This window comes from Pieris brassicae, chromosome 12, assembly GCF_905147105.1.
Source record: "Pieris brassicae chromosome 12, ilPieBrab1.1, whole genome shotgun sequence".
NCBI classification, from domain to species: domain Eukaryota; kingdom Metazoa; phylum Arthropoda; class Insecta; order Lepidoptera; family Pieridae; genus Pieris; species Pieris brassicae.
In genome coordinates, this window is record NC_059676.1 from 6,711,163 (window position 1) to 6,733,489 (window position 22,327).

General features: G+C 33.6%; 1 protein-coding gene across 4 annotated transcripts; it reads left to right on the plus strand.

Annotated features, from left to right (window-relative positions):
• The first annotated feature begins 74 nt into the window (after window positions 1-74).
• LOC123717057 (EH domain-binding protein 1) lies at window positions 75-21,253 on the plus strand. Of its 4 annotated transcripts, none has more exons than XM_045672828.1 (26): window positions 75-282; window positions 2,147-2,197; window positions 2,632-2,746; window positions 4,372-4,467; window positions 4,761-4,869; window positions 5,143-5,324; window positions 5,637-5,754; window positions 6,643-6,934; window positions 7,616-7,794; window positions 8,685-8,818; window positions 10,033-10,168; window positions 10,964-11,030; window positions 11,193-11,322; window positions 11,614-11,797; window positions 12,027-12,135; window positions 12,936-13,054; window positions 13,525-13,689; window positions 13,967-14,049; window positions 14,254-14,339; window positions 14,535-14,630; window positions 14,705-14,826; window positions 16,328-16,462; window positions 17,541-17,626; window positions 19,275-19,398; window positions 19,687-19,751; window positions 20,730-21,253. In XM_045672828.1, the coding sequence occupies exons 3-26, from the start codon at window positions 2,643-2,645 to the stop codon at window positions 20,806-20,808; spliced, it is 3,000 nt and encodes a 999-aa protein (XP_045528784.1). In that variant the 5' UTR covers window positions 75-282; window positions 2,147-2,197; window positions 2,632-2,642; the 3' UTR covers window positions 20,809-21,253. The 4 variants fall into 4 exon arrangements, with proteins under 4 accessions (XP_045528784.1, XP_045528786.1, XP_045528787.1 ...); XM_045672830.1 differs by having other exon boundaries at window positions 14,708-14,826; window positions 20,730-21,252; XM_045672831.1 differs by lacking the exon at window positions 13,525-13,689.
• Window positions 21,254-22,327: the final 1,074 nt, after the last annotated feature.

Sequence of the window (22,327 nt, forward strand, 5' to 3'; positions counted from 1 at the left end):
TAAAAGACTGATCGTCAATTATCAGAAATCTTACTGTCAGCTGTCTGAAGTCTGAACTACAGAAAAATAAAAAAATCAAAATGGTTTGATTTGGTGAATGAAAATTACTGCAGTATTGGATAAATTTACATAAAATAATATAATCACCCTATTAAAAATTGTGACCGTTGTCGAATGTGATATTAGAAAGTGAATAAATAAAGTGATGTGCGATTTCTGTGAGCTAGGAAGACTTGTTGACGAATAAGTGATATCGTGATATCATCGTATTTTTTGCTCTCGGTTAGTATTATACAAAGGATTCTCTAAGGAAAAAAAATATATATCTCCGTTAACTTTAAACGACACTAAGTCTTTACTCAGGAAATAAAATCAATGTCAGTTCTTTGACCTTATCCGAATGCCTATGGTTTCGTTAGTCGTGTTATTTTTAGATTCGATTGCTTTATAGTACTTAAGAGCGATGTACATCTGTTTACTCACTATAATTAACTCAATCATGTGCGTATTATAATTATTAAACATTATTTTCTTCATCAAAGAACATTTACTGAAGCCATTAAGTTAAATTAATTACTTGCATGAGCAATTTAAGTTTAGATGTGATAGTGATTAAATGAGGAATTTGCAAGCTTTTGAAGACATCTGTTTTATATTTAACGATTTAATTTAATTATTTATGCTAATCTTTATATATTGAAAAACCTAGGCAATATTGGTTATCTTTTGATATGTTTGTAAACTGTTAGAACCAGTTACTGCCCTAATTTAATTATTTAGACTATTTATGAAAAACAAACACATTTAGGTTAGAATAATTAGTGCATATTTTTCATACATAATATAAATTCCATTTCTATTTAAACTCTTATGTAAGGATTATAACATCCTTCAAATCTTTATTATAAGTTATAACAGTTACCTTTTTTGCAATTACTGAATTTATATTTATTAAATGTTCATATAACCTAATCATTTATAACAAACAGGAAACTGATTAATAAATAAGGCTAATAATACTATAGAGGTTAAAATAATCAAGTTTTGTTAAAATAGACCTTATTGCTATATTATTTGTAATATTACAGTTAGATAATTTGCAATTGTAATGTTCAGTTTTCCTGTTGACTTATAAGGGTGCATACTTTATATTATATACATATTTGAGTGCAAATTAAAGAATTTTAAATGTTTTTGGTATTGGTTAAATGTTTAAGTATTTGATGTTTTTAAAATAGCTAGTTGACCTCATATTGATAGTGAACAATGTTGTTTGTTCACCTCACGGTGAGATCATCAGGATGTAGTATGAGATGATTGTGTGGTATGCCTTGTGGGTGGCTGATATTCCAAAACATAGCTCAAGTCACAAGAGATAAGGGAGTGTTTTTAATGTTTATGTAAAATTTCACCCTTTTTGGAGGGTCATAAAAATTATTCTTAAATTTAATTTAGTGATTAATATTACCTTGTACTTCATGGTAATTTCTTAAATGCAGTGTATTTGGGAGATCTTGTAAGACAAACATGTTGATTTTTTTTTAATATGTTAAATACTATTTAATAATAAAGCTTCCTCAGATGATTTTATTCGTTCTTATGTTTTTAGACCTTGCTAAATGATATTAAAGTTCAAACTTTAACCAACAACAGTTTCTGGTTATAAATATAATTTAATTCAATTTAAAAATTAAATTATAAATAATATTAAATTATAAAATCGCAAAATGTGTATATCTGTGCCTGTTCAGCGATTCTTGTATATGAGCTTTGTTGGTTATAACGAGGTTACGTCGTAACCTTTAGATATAGTATTTTCTTTTAAACTAATGTAATATAGATTTGACTTTTAAGAGCGCTGTGATACAGTCAATCTTAAAACACAAGATGTTACCAACTTTGGCTTTATTGCAGCGTGCCACTGCGCGTCTTTGAGTGGCGTTATTTAATTAAGAGAATCGCCCTACAAGGTTTCATTACACATAATAGACCTCACTGATTTGCTTATGGCAAAATTGTTATTTATTATAGTGTTAAATCCAATCTTAAGAATTCAGGATGAGCCCCGTACGTAGGAAAATAAAAATTAAAAACTTATGTAGCCATTATAAATATCCGTTGTTATCAGTATGTCCTTCCGTTACAGGAGCGGTTTGAAGTGATAATGTGTGGCCATAGATAATCGAGAATATTTTATGTAAGTGCTTAATAAACGTACATATTTATAAGTGATAGGTAAGTTATCTTGTATAAAATATTGGTTTATATTAAGATAAGAAAATATAATCGGTAAAGTAAGGTTCGTGTTATAAATTTGACGCTTCAAGTTATTTTTAACTTGCATTTGCTTGTACTTTGTTAGCGTGGAATCGAAAACATGAGAGTTAATCAATATGTCCACCTACCTATGTCCCTCAGGAATTGTCAGGATGTATCTTTCTATTTAAAATGATTTTCAAAATCAGTTTTGTACATGCAGAGATTGCTTACGCAAACGAACTTACCTTTCTGGTAACCATAACTTCACCTATTTTTTGGTGATTCGTTTTAGTTTAGTTTTCATATCTATCTTCTATCTAGAAATTCCTAGTACTATATTTCTTAATTAATTAATATAATTATATTTTTTAGTGTAAATAAACATGGCATCCGTCTGGAAGCGCCTCCAACGCGTCAATAAGCGCGCCGCTAAGTTTCAATATACTGCATCCTATCATCAGATAGAGCTTGATCTCACTCCAAAATGGTAAGTGTCATAAATTAATTATGCAGAACAAGCATTATAAAATAATCCAATGGCGCTACAACCCTAGATGGATCTTGGCTTCAGATTGAATCCGTTTATTTGATCATTTTTATTTCATAGACAAGTGTGTGATCAGCCTTCTGCCTAACACATCCAAAAACGACATGTCGTGTTACCGCTTACATCACGATGTTTTCCTTCACTGTTCGAGCGAGTGTTAGATTCGCACATAGACAGAAAGTCCATTGTGGTACAGCCCTCCATACAACCAAGCAATCAAGCCAATAGGCCAAGGCTAAAAATGCTTTAAATTAACAAGCATTAAAAAGCTTTCCAATATTTAGGCCTATATTAGAGACCTAATAGTTTGAAGAGCGTTGAGATTGAATCGCGATATAGTAAGTACCTACGTGTAAGAATGTATTTTATATCAGTGCTAGTTAACTAAATCAGACTGAATAACAAAAACAAAGGAAAACCTTCGTAGTTCGTAAACTATTTTTATATGTGTTCAAAATATTTTTGTGTAATACAATTTTTGACAGAAATCTACTTTATTTGTGACTGAATATTATAGTTACCAATTAACACCACTGTCTTACTTTGGTGAATAACAAACATTTCTACGAAAGGACATACTGCGTTACAAAATGTTTTCGATAATTGTACAAATCCAATTTGTATTTAGGGTTTTAAAACTAATAAAAATGTGTTTTCATTTGTTTTTTTACGCTTTAGTATTCTAATATTTATATTATGAGTAAGCATGTTCTACTAATTGTTCTGCACAGAAATGGGAGGTTGTAATTTCAACGGAACTTACGAGTTTTCCTATAGAGGAAATATTTTTCGTATGTATTAGGTCGTGCAAGTACTACTGTGCTGCGTGATTAAATTTCATAAATTCTACGTATGTATGAAATTAAATGGTAGTAATGACGTAACATTGATTCTATGACAAGATTTGGTCCATCCAACCTGTAATTCACTGATTTCGTTAACGTTAAATAAATCTGCACTAACTGTGAAGTTTACTTGATCGAAGTACGATGTTCAGAGTTCATGATCAGAGCAATAACGAAGTCGGAAAGCAACTTTGTTATTCACGGCAGAGGTGATATGAACACGGTCGTATTTCAAAGGAAAATGATCTGTGACATTAACTCCGAAACATGATAGATGCATTTATAAGACACAACCTTACATTGTTAATGTTATTATTAGCTAGATTGTTATCTACAATACGAATTATTTATATGGGTTAAATTATTGGCTATTCGAACTTTAAGTGTCTAAATTATCTTGATGAACTCAAAATATTATACGACAGGGCTAAGGCGGTCCGGCTTGTATATGTTTCGTGATTAGTTTTGCTTATACGAGTTGCTATCTACGAGTGTGTGTATATTGACAAAAAGTCCATTGGTGCACAACCGTAGTTGGAATATGACTTCGGGGATGACAAACGCACGCTGAAGCCACTAGGTAAACACTGCTCTTTACGATAATGTATACGCAGGAAGATTTTCTGGATTCTATTAGTAATGTCGCAATAATTGATTGGAGTTGTAAGCGCCTTTCAAAACTATACTATTGCCAGAACTAATAATTTGATAATTCTCCAGGAAACCAAATAAGTTGAGCATTGTATGGACGCGAAGATCTCGTCGTGTCGTCACCGATCCATTAGAATGGGAGCCCTCGCTCAAGGACCCTTTAAAGTTAGTATATAGTTCGACTAATAACAAATGTTTATTCGTCTTCATTTTATCCATATAGTTCCAAATTCAGATCTGAGTTCTAACTCTAACCTCTAATAGTGATACTGCGAGCTCAAAGTGGCGGTTATCAGCGCTACGGATGTTGAGAAAACTACATCGAACTTATATACTAAAACGTCGAGATCACATTTGCTTTAGAGTTACATAATATATGGTCGTGTATACTAAAAGGAACTGTACAATTAGATAAGTAGATTGACAGATATTAAATAAATAAAATATGTTATTTACAGAGGTTCCGTGATATTTGGAGTCGAGAATCACACAGTAGCGGTGACATTGTTCAGAGATTCACGGACTAATGAGCTCGAGGACAAGGATTGGACGTTTGTTCTTGAAGATGTAAGTTATATTGGTTGTGTTATTTAGTACCCAGCACATACATGGCAAGAGTTCTGAGGCGCGTAGAAGCCCTGGCTTGGTCTTCATATTTAAAGTAAATTCGCGAATATTCCCGTACTAAATTCAAATACTAAGATTTGCCAGGTTACGCATAGATAGTGTTGATTAATTTAATCAATGAGTAGAAGTGGTTTTTAATTTTTTTTCGTATTAAAAGTAGCAGTAACAAACTTTCTCTCACCACAGTCATTGTTTATATTGACTATTGTGTAGGTTTCTGTAACCGGCAAACGACGACGTCTGGCGTCTTGCGCGGTGAACTTACGCAAACATGCGTCACTTGCACCTGCGCAGAAGCCGCTCAAATTTACCCTAGAGCCGCTCACGAAGAAGCTCAAAGGCGCCAGACTGCACTTAACTCTACACTGTGTTCTGCTTAGAGAGGGACAGGCCACGTGAGTATCTAGTTTACGGTTTATATACAAAAGACAGTGGTGCTACAACCTTATAGATAGGCCCCAGATTTCTGTAACTTTCGTAATCATTTGTTTTCTAGGCAAGTAGGAGATCAGACTTATGTGCCTGACACATGCCATCGACTTCAGATAGAAAGTACATTAGTGCAGCTGCATATATGAAAGTATTGTAATGATGGGATGAGATGTTTTTTGTATAATATTTTTTCGAAGGTCATATTAATAGTTTCGAGTAGAGTCGATCAGTAAAGAGGTAAGATTTTATTTTAAAATATGTACCCATTGTTTTAGTGACGAGGACATGCAATCTCTTGCCTCTCTTCTTTCTGTCAATAATAACTCTGATATCGCAGTGTTGGAGGATCTGGATGAAGATGATTACACGTTGTCTGATAGCTCTACTAGACAAGTAAGTGCGTCGACATAAATCGAATGTTATTATTCTAAATGTTCTGTTAAAATTGTTGATCGTATTTGACCGTTTTCACAGTTTGTAATACAACTAATCTCGACACAGAAAGATTATTTATTTTTATCGCTGCTCAGGGCTTATTTTTAAATAAATGATAATAGTCCAGTGTCGCTACAACCCTATATGTTGTTGTGTCTTGTTCTATAATTTTATAGTCTAGAAAGTTATCAGCCTTCTGTCTGACGCATTTCGTCGGATTTTGGATTTGAGTTATGCCGGTTTCCTCACGATGTTATCTTTCACCGTGGATACATAGAAAATCGATTGTTGCCAAACAAAAGATGGAACCAACGACCTCTGTTGTCTAAACCTACTAGGTAGACACGGCTTGATTTCTAAATAACTTTAAATTTATAAACAATTAGACATTGTAGTATCAAGGAGTGACAGAAAGTAGTAGGTTTTACTCTATAATTCGTTACAATATGATTTGAAAATTAGAGGTAAGAAATTCTGGTATAATTAATCCTAATCCTTGGGATTGATTTGCTCCAGTTCAAACAATTTGTATGACTCAATACTTGGCGATAAAAACTAGTGGCGAAAAGCTTCTTGACAGTTCTTCTTACCCGCTCTACGGTCTTGACTTGCGTACTGGTAGTAAATGTAAATTTACAATTAATATAACTTCTTTTTGACGTTCATAAGTGTACTTGTTTACCTATATGAATAAAGATATGTTGAGTTTGAGTTTGAATAAAGAAGAAAGAGAAATACAATTCAATACGATTCCGTTGTGTGCTTAGATTTTTACTCACGATACAAGTTATCAATATAAATCTGTATATGTACGAGTTCAACAGTCAGTTAATGTATGACTTTCAGATGCTTGATCTTCGTCAACAAATGGAAGAAATGACACAGAGTCTAACAAATTCGGACATAGCGGCGACCCCTAACAGTGTGCAAAGTCTCAACTTTGACAAGACCCCAACAGCACAGAGTCCTACAACACCAGTTAATGCCGTGGATGCATTTGGCGAAGACGCGGTGACACCCAAAAATAGACCGGAATATTTGAGCAGTCTCACGAAGGCTATGAGAGCTGAACCCAAGTTTAGTTCCACTCCGAAACCGGTGCTAGCTCCTAGTGAGGAGAAAATAGATAATTTGAAAGGTATTTTTTTATCTCAAATCTATTTTTAACTCATCGACTTATTTATCACGGGATATATATTATATGTAGAAATCTAAAATTCAAAAACCATTGTATTTTATATCTTTCCTTAATTATTTGAAATAGTTATATGTTAAACTATTTAATGAGATTATTTAACACTGGCTATAATTAGTTTCAGATTTTATAAATCCAAATAAATTGCTGTAATTAAAAAATGTGTGCGTGTACCAGTGTACACACGTAAGAAGTGAAACTTCTTTATGAAATTATTTTTCGAAAAATGATCTACTATATGCAACTTTACAGAAATTGGTTAAATAAAGTTAAGTTAGATAAAGTTTAACAAAAGCCTTTATTATCATAGACATGAATACAAATAATATAATTATTTCATTTTACCTTATTTTTATTTATGTTAAGATTATTACAGAATTTCATTAATTGTAATAGAGTTATTACGATCATTGTTATTATATATATACGTTATTATATATTTTTGTTTGGCTAAGAAATCTCTTCCAATCAACCGTGGTAGGGACAAGAAAAAGATGGGGCGTAACGGAAAAAATGTGACGCGTAACCAAAAATGTGACGGTAAATTATTTTACAACGCCGATAAAGAAGTTTCACTTCAAAAACACAACCACAAAACAGCCTCTTTAATTTAATGTTTAACAGTTACAGGTCTAGTTTTCAAACCGAAAACGATTGCGAAACGGAATTTGAAACCTCTGGAACTGAAAACTAACTTAAACAACATTAGCTTGGATACTAATGACAACGAAAAACAAGACCAAAAGACACCGGTGCCTGAAGAAAGACTGACCGTTCCGCATGTGGAGAAGGATAAGACACCGGTGAGTTCTTTGTATATTTATTTTATCCAATGTGGCATTTGATTTGTATCTAACAAAACACAATAACTAACCTTAAAATATAATAACTAAAATATATTATTAAAAGGAGTCCCTTAAGGCAAGGTTCTGAAGACAGCGTTCTAGCGTTATTTTATCTAATTAATAATAATAATGAGCAATGGAGCTACAACCTTTTTAGGTCTGGGCCTCAGATTTTTGTATCTGTTTCATGATCATTTGTTCATCTAATAGACAAATAGGTGATCAGCCCTCTGTGCCTGACGCACGCCGTCGACTTTTTTGGGTCTAAGGCAAGCCGGTTTCCTCACGATGTTTTCCTTCAGCGTTCGAGCTAATGTTAAATGCGCACATAGAAAGAAAGTCCATTGGTGCACAGCCTGGGATCGAAACTATGACTTCAGGGATGAGCGTCGCACGCTGAAGCCAACACTGCTCCAATTTTATCTAATTACGAATGACAAAATGTTTTTATGACGTACATGATTGAATGTCCAAATTTAATAAAATTCCAATAAAACATTGCTCAAACAAAATTTAGTATAAATAAGTACAAGGCGAATTTGAAGTCAATTCGATCATGATGAATGAAGTTCATTCATTGTCAAGTAATTAAATTTTGATTTTTTCATTTTTTTTTCTACAACCAATGGCATGTTTCCATTCTTATTTAAAAAAAATATGTGAAGATTTTTTATTGGTCCACAAAGTTTTGAAGGAGTTTCTATGACATATAATTTTTCTTAGTAGCAGCATGGACTGCGCGGTTATGTATTTAATCCATTGGACATAACTCATGTGAAGCTATTAAGAATGTACCACTTAATGATCCTTATATATAAAAATTAAAAAAACGACAAATTATTCACTAGATGGTCGACTTGGTCGAATGGTGTCAATACATAACACGAGAGTATCCAAGATGTCCAGTCACTGACCTCACTACCAGCTTCAGATCGGGGCTCACTTTCTGCGCCATCATACATCATTTTAGGCCGGACCTTATGTGAGTATAGGCACATCGGCACAAAGTGAAAGTACTGTATAATATAAGTTGTAATGAAGTTACAACTTATATTATACTTTACCCTTTTTTCATCCTACCGTATGTAATTTGTCAGAGACGAAAAATTACTTTAAACTAAAACGAGTGCCTTTATTCGGGCTTAGTTATATGTAGGAGTAAAATTTTATATACTTTTGTGTATAAAAAAACGGGTATGTACTTATGTACCCGCGTTAGAAGTTACACTTCTTTGGCGTAACAAGATAAATATATTTTCAAAAATTTAATTTTTCGCCTTATTCTACGTTAATTTACTATCATAATTTTTCCCTTACTTGCCAAAAGAAGAATAACTAAAGAAAAACTTAAATGTTGACTAAAGTCAACATTTAAGTTTTTCGCACCCTAAAGGGTGTCGGTTTATTAAGACGGCTTGCGCGCGCATGGTAAAAAAATAACTCATAATTTTTCCGTAACGCGCCAAAAGAAGTATAACTTTAAAAAAACTAAAATGTTGACTATAGCTAACTTCAGGGTGTCGGTTTATTGTTAAGGTGTGCGCGCGCATCGTAAAAAATTACTCTCATCATTTTTCCGTAACGCGCCAAAAGAAGTATAACTTTAAAAAAACTAAAATGTTGACTATAGCTAACTTCAGGGTGTCGGTTTATTGTTAAGGTGTGCGCGCGCATCGTAAAAAATTACTCTCATCATTTTTCCGTAACGCGCCAAAAGAAGTATAACTTTAAAAAAACTAAAATGTTGACTATAGCTAACTTCAGGGTGTCAGTTTATTGTGAAGGAGTGCGCGCGCATCGTAAAAATTTCTCTCATCATTTTTCCGTAACGCGCCAAAAGAAGTATAACTTTAAAAACTAAAATGTTGTCTATAGCTAACTTCAGGGTGTTGATTTATTGTGACGGTGTGCGCGCGCATCGTATAAATTAACTCATCATTTTTCCCTAACGCGTCAAAAGAAGTATAACTTTTTTTTAAAAAATGTTGACTATAGCTAACTTCAGGGTATCGATTTTTTGTGACGGTGTGCCCGTGCATCGTGTTACAACTGCAACAACTGTTAGCGTTTTGTTTCTACGCGTACTTACTCTACATATTTTGTGCACTATAATATCTGCGTAAAAGAAATTTTTAAACAAGCCGTAATAATTCTGGAGATAATTTGTAAATCAATAAAAAGGTGAAAATATTTCAGTGACTTTTCTGGTCTGCAACCGGATGAAAGCGAAGAAAATGTTCGTCGTGCTCTCGAAGCGAGCGTTAAACTTGGGATTTCACAAGTTCTGACTGTCGCTGATGTCTGTGGAGGACCTGTACCTGATAAACTTGCTGTGAGGATAATATTTTTACTTCGAATATTATATTCAAATACAGGATATCTTTAGAAATACTAACCCATTAAGAACCTCAAAACACAATTTTCTATGTAGATTTAAAGATTTGGGTTATATAAAGATAGGTTTGAAGTATATAACCCGGTCTAAAGCTATATTCACAGTGTTATTTATATACATTAAAATATACTATGATTATTCATTACGTAGAGTTCTGACATTTGAGTTGCTATTAAAAAGTTCTATACTGAAAAAGGGACAAATTTGACCAAATTTAGGGCAATATAATAAAATGTTACAAAAACGTAACGCCTTAATATTTACATACTCAAGTGACCTAATGCAAAATAACAAATATTTAAATATCACGAACAATATATCGAAATGAGTTTAATTATTTCGCTGGCAACACTGCCTATTATTTCCATGTTTAGTAAAGCTTTTTTTAAAATAAAATATTATCTTTACTTATACGTTTTTACTGTGTTTGATGAAAAAGGACGTAATTATCACTCGCCGTAAATCCACCTTTAATGTGTAGGACCGCTCTTAATAAGATGGATACATTCACTAACAAATACATGTATGCATAGACTAATATAAGTTAACTCGTATTAAAATTGAAAATGTGCCCGGCTAAAAAAGGTTTGCAATCTCTGATATGTCAAAAAATGATAGCTGTCAGAATTCAACGGAGTTAAAAATCAGAGTATACTTTTTTTTTGTTTTTATCGATATAAATTAATGTTGATTTAAGGAGATCATTTTTGATATATTAATCAATAATTGCAGGTGATGACATATCTATTTCAACTGAGAGCATATTTCACTGGCAACGAATTACAAGTAGAACAACTAGGTAAGATTTGTTAAAAAAAAACTTTAAATGACACCGTATTAGTTATTATTCCATTCTCTCGTGTGTGATTTTGCAAATAAATGAATGAGACAAAATGTTCTCTAAGAATACCTTACACTACAATGTACTCAAAATGTAACTGTTTTGTCTATTTTTCGCCAGGTAATGATGAGACAGAATCCTCGTACCTGGTGGGCAGACATGACACAGATGACAGTCTTCCACCAGAGTTGTTCTCTCGGGAAGTCAGCACCAGAAGATCTAGGAACGTTATGGACAGGCCGCCAGTACTGTAAGTGTTTTTGTATAACTGTTTTTATTGTTAGCGAAATTATCATTATTGTACTGTAAGTAAGTTAAGTAATTTTATTGTACTGTTTAGATATGTAATATAATAAATTTATTAATATATATAATTAAATAAATAAATTTAATAGTAAGAATAAAATATTTCCAATTTCCTATTGTAACTTTTATAATTGAACATATGGCCTATTCAATCTTGTTTATTTAAATTTGCAATTTCATTAGCTGTGGCCTCATATGTCAATATTGGCTATATTTAACCATACATTACTTTTAGTAAGCAAGATTCGCAAGAGTCCCGTCAATCTTTAGACCTGTCTCCGGATAAATCCCCCGCTATAAAGGACATGAAGGACATATTCCAACAGTCAAAGAACATTCTTGGCAAAATGCTGTCTCCTGCTAAGGATTTGAGGGAAAAACCTACGGCTAAGTGGTTTAATGAACCAATAAAAACTGAGGTAATACAATATATGAATTAACAGAAACATTTAGCCTTATTCTTAACTATTAATTAATTTTCTTTAGATTTAAAACTATACCTATCCTATTTATTTCTTTATAAGAAAAAAGAGCTTTTTTATACCTAATTTTAGTCTGTGTATACTAATAAGACCCAAAAAGTTCATCAACTAATTATTATTTATCAATAAAACACACAAATAGTTGCTATAATTTAAAAAATTCCAGCCTCTTCCGCGTCCAGAAAAGTTGATGACACGCAAGGAACTCACAGATCCGTTCGGATCTGATGATGAGGAGGAAGCTCCACCGGCTAATGATATCAATAACAGTATTGGTAGGTTATTTTTATACAAGAAAACATAATAGCGTACTAATCGTAATGATTAAAGCATGTGTTGTGTTAAAAATATCTTTGGCACCTACACCATGCACCAATTTCTTCGGGGAAATATTACAGATAAATTGCTCTTTAATTGTGTTTTGGTAGAAGATTTAAAGGTCTGTAAAACAAAGGCGAAGCTTCTGGCAATATGTGTGTGAGGGTTTGGGGGGGGGGGGGGGGGGGTTATATAGTTGGTAGCCTTGACCCTTAAGAAAACACTTTTTAAACGGATTGAAGTTATGTATTATTATTATAAAGTTATAATTATTTACATAATTTTAAATTTAAATGTTTCCGACGTTTCGCGTGCTTACAGCGTGCGTGTTCACGGTGACTGAAGACGAAAGGTGTTGAATGTCAAAAGTATCACAGCTGCGGAGAAAGTTGTGTTATCTGTATTAATTTCCCCGGAGTTGGTATCGACGAAAGATGACGGGTTTTTGCAGAAATGACTCACGGTGTCCTCTATATTATTGCATATTATTGGATCCCAGGTGTTTGATAATTTAAGGCCGTCTTCTCTATTGAAATTGAGGTGTTTTTTTATTTAAAATTATATAAATAATTATAAGTCTATAATAATAATACATAGCTTCAATCCGTTTAAAAAGTGTTTTCTTTATGTGTTAAAGCTATGTTAACAAAAGACAAGCCTTGAGCCTACTAAGAAAATATTTGTGATTATAATTATAAACTAAATAAAATTCTCAAAATTATTTGTTATGTTAATAATAATAAGTTTGACGTTACAGTGCAATCTGAACAGAAACCGTCAATTGAGCCGGCAGCCACAGATCCTCTTAATGTCTCCCAAACGCAACCAAACGACAAGTTCAAACCACCTACCCCAGAACTACCCAAACCTACACCGGTATGTAAAATGCATATTTGATTTGTTTTTTTTGTTGGTTTTCCCCTGTAGTTATGTCGCTAATGTGTTAATTTAATGTAGAGAAACATTTTTAAGTCAAATTTGTTTTGTTAAGGAAAATAATTACTCATATTACTCATCACAAACTCCAGGTCGTTGTTAGCTTTGTAGTAAAACTGATGATAGCATTGTTTTGTGAGTTGAAATGGCGCCATAAATACCTTAATATAGGGTTTATGTTGCCTTGCCCAAAAACATGTATCAGTCTTGCTTTGGAGCTCATTGTGAGTCTGTGCTTAAAGGTACATAAATAACGTTCATTTAGACTAAACCATATCATTTTTTTCCATTCCCGAATCATCATGGCTTCCATTTTGTGTGTGAATTGGACAATAATGCTTGGATACCTCCGATTGGCTAATACGATAACGCTTGCTGATTGGTCCAAATGCTTGCTTCTCATTGGTCAGCAATTGTTATCGCGTCATGACGAACTAAAAGAAAAAGCTAGACAGCTGCTAGAGGCTACTAAGCGTGAAGCGAGGGAAAAGGATAGAAAGAGACAAAGTCTGAAAGAGAAAGAAGATAAGAGTGAAATAACAAATGGACTCAAGAATGGTGAAAGTCCTAAAAAGGTATGATTATTTTAACAAAAGTATTCTCATATCAAATGAAACCTAAGTTAGACATAAATTCGTATTTTTTTTACTACCAAATAAACAGAAATGCGATAGTGTGACAGGAATCTCCAGATAACCCTCAAAATATATAGACAGATTTAAAAAAAAATTGTCTATATATTTTTATAATTTCTATATAGATCACCTCTGGAAACTTTTTTTCAAATTTTTAAGTTTAAAATAAATTTCAATTTCGACTTACTTGATTTTTAATCTTCGTGGTTCACTCCAGGGTATGTCTGAGGAAGAGAGACAAAACATGTTGCGCGAGAGGGCGAGGAAGATAATAGCTGACGCGCGAGCTGGAATCGTTAGGTAATGTAAAATAAAGTTATGCAAAATTGTTCAACTAGTCTTGTATCATTTATTTTTTGTTTTTTTCGAAGATTTTGAAGAATCTTATAAATTCTGTTTTTCTTTGATTATTAGGTTAGTTGTAAGTTACTTATTAATCCTAATTAGGCTAGATAATGTGTTTTTGCCGAGAATATTTAGAAAAAATATGAAACATTTTTGCAGTCCGAAATCACCAATGTCACCTTCCCGAATCAATCCCGGTACTGTGGAAATCATCAGTAAACATTCTGTTCTGGAAGAATTAGCCGGTAAGTACAGTGATTAACGTCTTAGGAGTATTATAAGAGTGAATAACTTTGATTTTTGTACAGGGCATTCTTTCAACTAAATGTATCGATTTAATTCACGAAAGCATTCCAAAAACCCATATATGTAAAATAAACTTATGTAAATGTAAGGCTTTCAAATAAATTTTGGTAGACTGCATCAAAGTATGTTTCCAGCTGGTGGTATGGAGCACCTGGAAAGTTTAGTCAACAGAGAATCGGCGCCTTCGAGTCCCGGCTCCAGGAAGAGCAATCCCAGCCCAGAAAGAAATGGTAAATATCTAAATGAAAATTATAGTATTGGATTTAAGATGTGGTTTACAGAACTAATAATTATCTCGTTCCAGCAGAAACAAAAGAAGGGAAGAGTAGAAGTCAGTCACCGAATGATTCTCGGAAATCGCCGCTCCATTCGTTCAGTGCGCTCGTAGACAGGCTGTCACCCGAACCTAATATGGAGGATAATGAGGTTTGTTTGACGGATTTTGGTATTCAATATTAAAATATGTTGTAAATCTAAATATTTAAGAGGATGCACGCGGGCAGAAGGCTCACCTGATGTTAACTGATACTGCCTTAAGCGGGCTGGTGATTCCTCACAGCGGTTATACCTTAAGGCAGCGTTCAAGTATTACGTAACGCATTGGGTGTTGTAAAACGTTACGATGCGGGGCGGGGATTGAATTACGCGTTATTGTTAATATTATTTTCTACTTTCCAGTACTTTACACCACATAATGGTAAGTTTTAGGTTAAAGAGTCATTGGTCACGAAATGTTTTACTATTGAAAACAGAAACGTTACGGCGCGTTTCATGGGGGTGGGGGGTCAAGAATCTCCTAAAATTGCGTGATGTAATACTTGAAGTACTCCCTAAGAGCTGGCCGTTAATTAAGCCTTTTTATTTTCTTTTCTTCTTTTGCGCCATTGTGTCCAGGGACTTTACTATCTCTCAATTTTTTTACTAAAAAGATACAATATATTAATTACAATAAATTAGCAATAAATATACGAATGGTTTGTTACGCGCCTCGCGAGATACGCCCCGGCTACATCGGTAATATTTATTTTTGTTTACAATATTCATGGGCGAGCCGGGACGTAATTCCTCGCGAGACCCACTCTTCCAGTTGTGTTTGCCGCCTTTATATATTGAATATTTTCGCAGAACCGTTACAGGCACGGTCTGTGCTTTATGTATTCATCACGTGTTGTAAGAACTAGCAGTTTTTTTTGTAAATGACATTGAACCGTATTTCTTTGGTTACACTATTAAAGTTGTTCCCATACCAACTATATATCTTAGGATTGACCGTTTACTCCTCACAACCCTGTTTATGGGGCGTTAAATTTACAATTGTAATTATAGTCTATGCTGTGGCTGAAAATAAACCTAACTATAGTCGTTACATTTATAAGCTGTAAATAAAATGTAATAAAAATTAAGACAAACAGGACGTAACAAACAAAAAGGCGAACATATAACAATTTTTTATAATATAGGATGTCCATATAAATCAGTGGCGCTACAACTTTTTTAGGTCTACTTCAAATTTCTGTATCTGTTTCATGATCATTTGTTAATCTAATAGACAAGTAGGTGATCAGCCTTCTGTGCCTGACGCACGTCGTCGACTTTTTGGGTCTAAGGCAAGCCGGTTTGCTCACGATGTTGTTTTCACCGTTCGAGCGAATGTTAAATGCGCACATAGAAAGAAAGTCCATTAGTCCACAGCCGGGGATCGAACCCACAACCTCAGGGGTGAGAGTCGTACGCTAGAGCCACTAGGCCTGCTTAATGACGTGTCCATATAACAATCAAATTAAGTATCAAGTTCAAAACTGGGATAACAAAATACATTAAAAAATAGACTAAATTGCAAAAAAATATTATGTAAAATATAATATTTGAATTACGAATTGAATTATCAGTTCAATTTCAATTGATCAAATAAAACATTATTTTACAGAATAAAGAAAGTTACAGCACTTATATAGCGAGTGAGTTGCAAGCGTTGGAGCGAGAACAGAAAAGTATCGATGAAAAGGCCGCGGCTTTAGAGAAACAATTAAGACGAGTCATGGACCGGGCTGATAATACTGAGGTGAGTGAATGAACGAACATTTATTAAAACATTCATAAGGAATGGAAATTATTTCAGCGCAATCTTTGTTACTTACGGGTGGGGTTTATTATTTGGATATAATAGAGAGACTTGGTGTACGGGTACCAAGTAGAAACCTGAGGCTTTTGACTAAACTTTTGGATGTACCGCGCACACATTCCAACTTGGTTAACGAAGCACCATGCACGCGAGCGATACAAATAATAAATAATTTCTATCGAAGTAGACCTATTTGTTTGTTATAAGATTTAGGCATATATATTTAATGTTTTTTTGTAGAATAATCGGAGTTTGTATTATTGTGTCGTTCTATCGCATAGTCAAAGTCAAAGTTTATTCATATAGGTAACACAATGTACATGAACGTCAATAAATACATTAAATGCTTCTAATTTAACATTTACTGCCAGTTCTCAAATCCAGGGCATAGAAGAGAAGAACCTTCAATAAACTTTCCGCCACTCTTTTTTATCGCCAAGTTTTTTGTTTTACACAATGTTTGTAAGGAGTTGCAACCATTACACCATGTTCCACATGACATCTTAAGAAATAAATAATAATAAAATAAATTAAAAACAAAGATTTGTCTCATATTGTCAAAGATCATGGTGGAATAGGAGCACGCACTAACATTCTCGTGGGAAAAACACGCAAATACATAGTCGAAATAACTAACATCACCGCATACACGAAAGTATGACCAGTAACTGTTAAGATAGAATAATGATGTGGAATAAATAATTTTAAGAAAATGTGAAGCTTGAATCGACTATCCTATTCCACAAAATACTTATTTACGAAAAAAAAAATAAAGCTAGGTTTATGCTTTCAGAGAAAATGGAGGAGATTAATTGCACAGTGTGTTAGAGAGCCTAACAATCCGGTATCTGTTAAAATTCTTGATAAGTAGTACCTCTTTGGTGGGTTTTACTCACGTGATTAGTCGTACTTTAAGTGTAACAAAAACAATTTGGTTATATGTAATTATAATAGACAGTTAGATAGTAAATATTATTGTGTAGAATTGTATGCATCCTCACTGTCTCTTTGTTTACAGGAGGAAGATCGTCTGATGTCGCAGTGGTTCAACCTCGTGAATAAGAAGAATGCTTTAATACGCAGGCAAATGCAACTTAATATACTGTAAGTATTTTTTGAGATATGTTAGGTACTAGTTTTTTTTTATGTTATACCTCTTTTGGCGCGTTACGGAAACATGATGAGAGTATTTTTTTACGATACGCGCGCACACCTTCACAATAAACCGACACCCTGAAGGTAGCTATACTCAACATTTTAGTTTTTTAAAGTTTTACTTCTTTTGGCGCGTTACGGAAAAATGATGAGAGTAATTTTTTACGATACGCGCGCACACCTTCACAATAAACCGACACCCTGAAGGTAGCTATACTCAACATTTTAGTTTTTTAAAGTTTTACTTCTTTTGGCGCGTTACGGAAAAATGATGAGAGTAATTTTTTACGATACGCGCGCACACCTTCACAATAAACCGACACCCTGAAGGTAGCTATACTCAACATTTTAGTTTTTTAAAGTTTTACTTCTTTTGGCGCGTTACGGAAAAATGATGAGAGTAATTTTTTACGATACGCGCGCACACCTTCACAATAAACCGACACCCTGAAGGTAGCTATACTCAACATTTTAGTTTTTTAAAGTTTTACTTCTTTTGGCGCGTTACGGAAAAATGATGAGAGTAATTTTTTACGATACGCGCGCACACCTTCACAATAAACCGACACCCTGAAGGTAGCTATACTCAACATTTTAGTTTTTTAAAGTTTTACTTCTTTTGGCGCGTTACGGAAAAATGATGAGAGTAATTTTTTACGATACGCGCGCACACCTTCACAATAAACCGACACCCTGAAGGTAGCTATACTCAACATTTTAGTTTTTTAAAGTTTTACTTCTTTTGGCGCGTTACGGAAAAATGATGAGAGTAATTTTTTACGATACGCGCGCACACCTTCACAATAAACCGACACCCTGAAGGTAGCTATACTCAACATTTTAGTTTTTTAAAGTTTTACTTCTTTTGGCGCGTTACGGAAAAATGATGAGAGTAATTTTTTACGATACGCGCGCACACCTTCACAATAAACCGACACCCTGAAGGTAGCTATACTCAACATTTTAGTTTTTTAAAGTTTTACTTCTTTTGGCGCGTTACGGAAAAATGATGAGAGTAATTTTTTACGATACGCGCGCACACCTTCACAATAAACCGACACCCTGAAGGTAGCTATACTCAACATTTTAGTTTTTTAAAGTTTTACTTCTTTTGGCGCGTTACGGAAAAATGATGAGAGTAATTTTTTACGATACGCGCGCACACCTTCACAATAAACCGACACCCTGAAGGTAGCTATACTCAACATTTTAGTTTTTTAAAGTTTTACTCCTTTTGGCGCGTTACGGAAAAATGGTGAGAGTATTTTTTATGACATAGTGCGCGCGCATCGTAAAAGATCACTCTCATCATTTTTCCCTAACGCGCCAAAAGAGGTATCACTTCAAAAATAAATTTCCGGCCCTGTATGAGCGTATTTATCCATGCTCAGTAATTAAAAAAAGTAAAAAAAAAATACTTCCAAAATTGTTTTCGAGGTCCTTGTGACTCAGTAAGGCACACAATAAAACTCTGGTACTACCTCACCAAGGCTCTTGGGTAATTCAAAGTTTGATTTAACGTTAATTAAAGTTATTTTTTTATCTTCTAAGGTTTTTGGGCGAATTGAAATAAAATTATGATGTTATCAATTTACAGAGAAAAAGAGGAAGACTTGAGCCGTCGATGCGAGCTGTTGGCTCGCGAATTGCGCCTCTCACTCGGCGTTGAAGAGTGGAGAAAGACTCCTGGGCAGAAGAGACGAGAGATACTTCTCTTACAAGTAAGCAAATTTTTTACTTATAAATTTTAATAAAGACAATAACCGTGACTAGATATGACGAAAAAGACCAAACGCGAAAAAGACTGATCTATTTATATTTATATATGAATACCTATCACTGTATGCCCATTGGTAACCATATTAAAAACTCTAAAAACATTTTTCCTTTGGCCATTTTAACTTTAAACATATGTTTGTGTGTTTAACTATTTCGTAAATCCATAGTGTGTAGAATAAAGTAGGAACTGAAGTAAATACCTTTTAATAAATTTTTTCTAATGCTTTCAGGACTTATTATCAGCTGTTAATGAGAGGGATAGGCTCGTACAAGAAATGGATGAGCAGGAAAAAGCGTGAGTATTTACGTTGTAGTTTTTTTAACATTTAAAAATGATATTTGTAATTAAATCCAAACCATATCCAAATAATGCTGAAAATAGAAAGTCATAATAAAATAGTGTTTTGTCTATGGCCAAATTTATTGGATCATAAATGAAATCTGTCAGTTTTGACTTTATAGTCAAGTGATCTGTTCAAAATATACTTCAAACATGAAATTCAGGCCCTGTCCCACACAAAAGCCCCGTAGGAGGCCCCGACGTGACTAACCTAACCTAACGAATTCCAATCGCGATAGCTAATGACAAACAAAATGCCGAAAAGTCAAAATCAGCTGAGTTGTAAAGTCCCTTAAGGCCAACAACGAGATCCCATTCGAAAATAAAATTAAATTCATTATGAAAAAGTACTGATAGGTTTCTTTGGTATATTTATAGTTATTTAAAGGAATTATGTTTGCTATAATCATATGTTATTCATTTAATAATAATAATCAATGGCACTACAACCTTTTTAGGTCTGGGCCTCAGATTTCTGTATCTGTTTCATGATCATTTGGTAATATAATTGGCAAGTAGGTGATCAGTCTTCTGTGCCTGACGCACGCCGTCGACTTTTGAGTCACGATGTTTTCCTTCACCGTTCGAGCTAATGTTAAATGCGCACATAGAAAGAAAGTCCATTGGTGCACAGCCGGGGATCGAACCTACGACCTCAGAGGTGAGAGTCGCACGCTGTAGCCACTAGGCCAACACTGCTCACTCAATGTTATTCATTTAGAGTGAAATATATCTTTAAGAAATTCATCCACTTTAGATTTTTGAGTTTTTCACGCAACATTGTAACGACGTTGAACTGTTTAGAACAGAAATTGTTTGAGTGTTTTATCAGATTATTAGTAAACTCGCGACCCCTCTAGGCAAAGTATTCTTTCTATATAAAAAAGCTTTGAGCCTGAAATAATTTGCATATTTTTTTATACAATATTACAGGATAGCGGAAGATGACGAAATTCAACGGAATCTTAGCAACGTTGAAATACGGAGACCGAACAATTGCTTGCTTCAGTAAATTTAGATTTGCCATTCACGAATTCGCTTTGATACAAAACGTTTGACAAGTTCGACAACTCTAAACTAGATTTATGAGGGTTAAACGGGCCTTCAACCCGTTGTAAGAATTATTATTATATATAAAGTAAATACATGAATCGTTTTCCAATAATATCGTTGACTTAAATCGATTTCTAACTAAAGTTTAGTTTTTAACTAGACAGAATTCAGTTTAATTAAGAAACCTGAAGAGACGCAAAAACAATAAGTTTTTTTATTATTATAGTTATTGACTGTATTCGTGGTCTTCGTGGATGGCGTTTTTATTTTACTAAATCATTATTCGAATTAAAACTAAAAACAATTATTTTAAATGTTGTATTTAAATCCAATTGTTTCGTATTATTTTTGAAAATAATATCAATCATTTATTCAGTAGAGAGTGTTTTTTAATTTTGAAAAACAACATTTTTTTCATTGTTACTCGACAAATGAGAATTATTCGTAGATGAAAAAAAGTTTTTTTTAGTTTTTCTCTCGAATCCTAACATTACTAATGACGCTGAAAATCAGTAAAAAAATGGTTAATTTAATTTCGTATTTATTATTGCACTGATTGTGTTGTATTTTTTAATGTAGCAAAATTATTTATCGGCCTTAATACTCATACTGTTAGAGTAAGTGTATCTCTGGGATTTTGTATGTTTAATTTCAGTGCCTAATTAATGTCCAGGTATCAGAATATCTGTCTCAGTTTGTCGTATATTAAACGTATAGCTATCGATACGATCAAATGTCAAATTAAATTTCGTAATGAACTATTTAGTTGCATTCAATAACGAAAATTACGAATAACTTTATCGGTGGAATATTCGCGCTTATTTTGTTATGAATTGAGTCTAAATTTGTTTTATAGCTTGATAGAACTTTAGTTCATAGTTTACCAAAGAGCCGAGATGGGGTATAGACTTTAAGAAAAGTATTATAGTAATAATGGCGTTTATTTTATTTTTCGTTAGTCATTGGTTAAACGGAAAGATTTGCTGTGATTCGACTAGAAATTGTCTATAATAAACATATGAAATGCGTTCTTCGTCTTTCTAAATGCTCTGTGCTAGATCCAGGCCATTTTGATGGTATTGGCGGGCAGGGCTCGTGGTGTGTTCTGCGCAAAATGCCCACTACTAATACATGCGATATTTTGCATTCTAATTATCGTCACAGAATCCCAAGAGTGACTAGGATGATATACAAAAGTTTTTGCGACTTTTAGTACGTATCAGTGAAAAAATCTAAACCTGTCTTATTGCAAATGCACTTTCGTCTCTTTCTATCGAATTGTGTTTATGGTGTGATAAAATTTGATTTTTTTTAATGAATAAGTCTATACCCTAATTAGGACGTGATAAGTACAAGATGCCATATCATGTACAATTTAATTTTTGTAGTTTGTAAATATTTTAGTTGTATGGTGAGGTCTTGCCAGAGGTGCGCTGTTAGATACGGCTTACGCAGGCAAATCGGTAAGTGAAATGGCC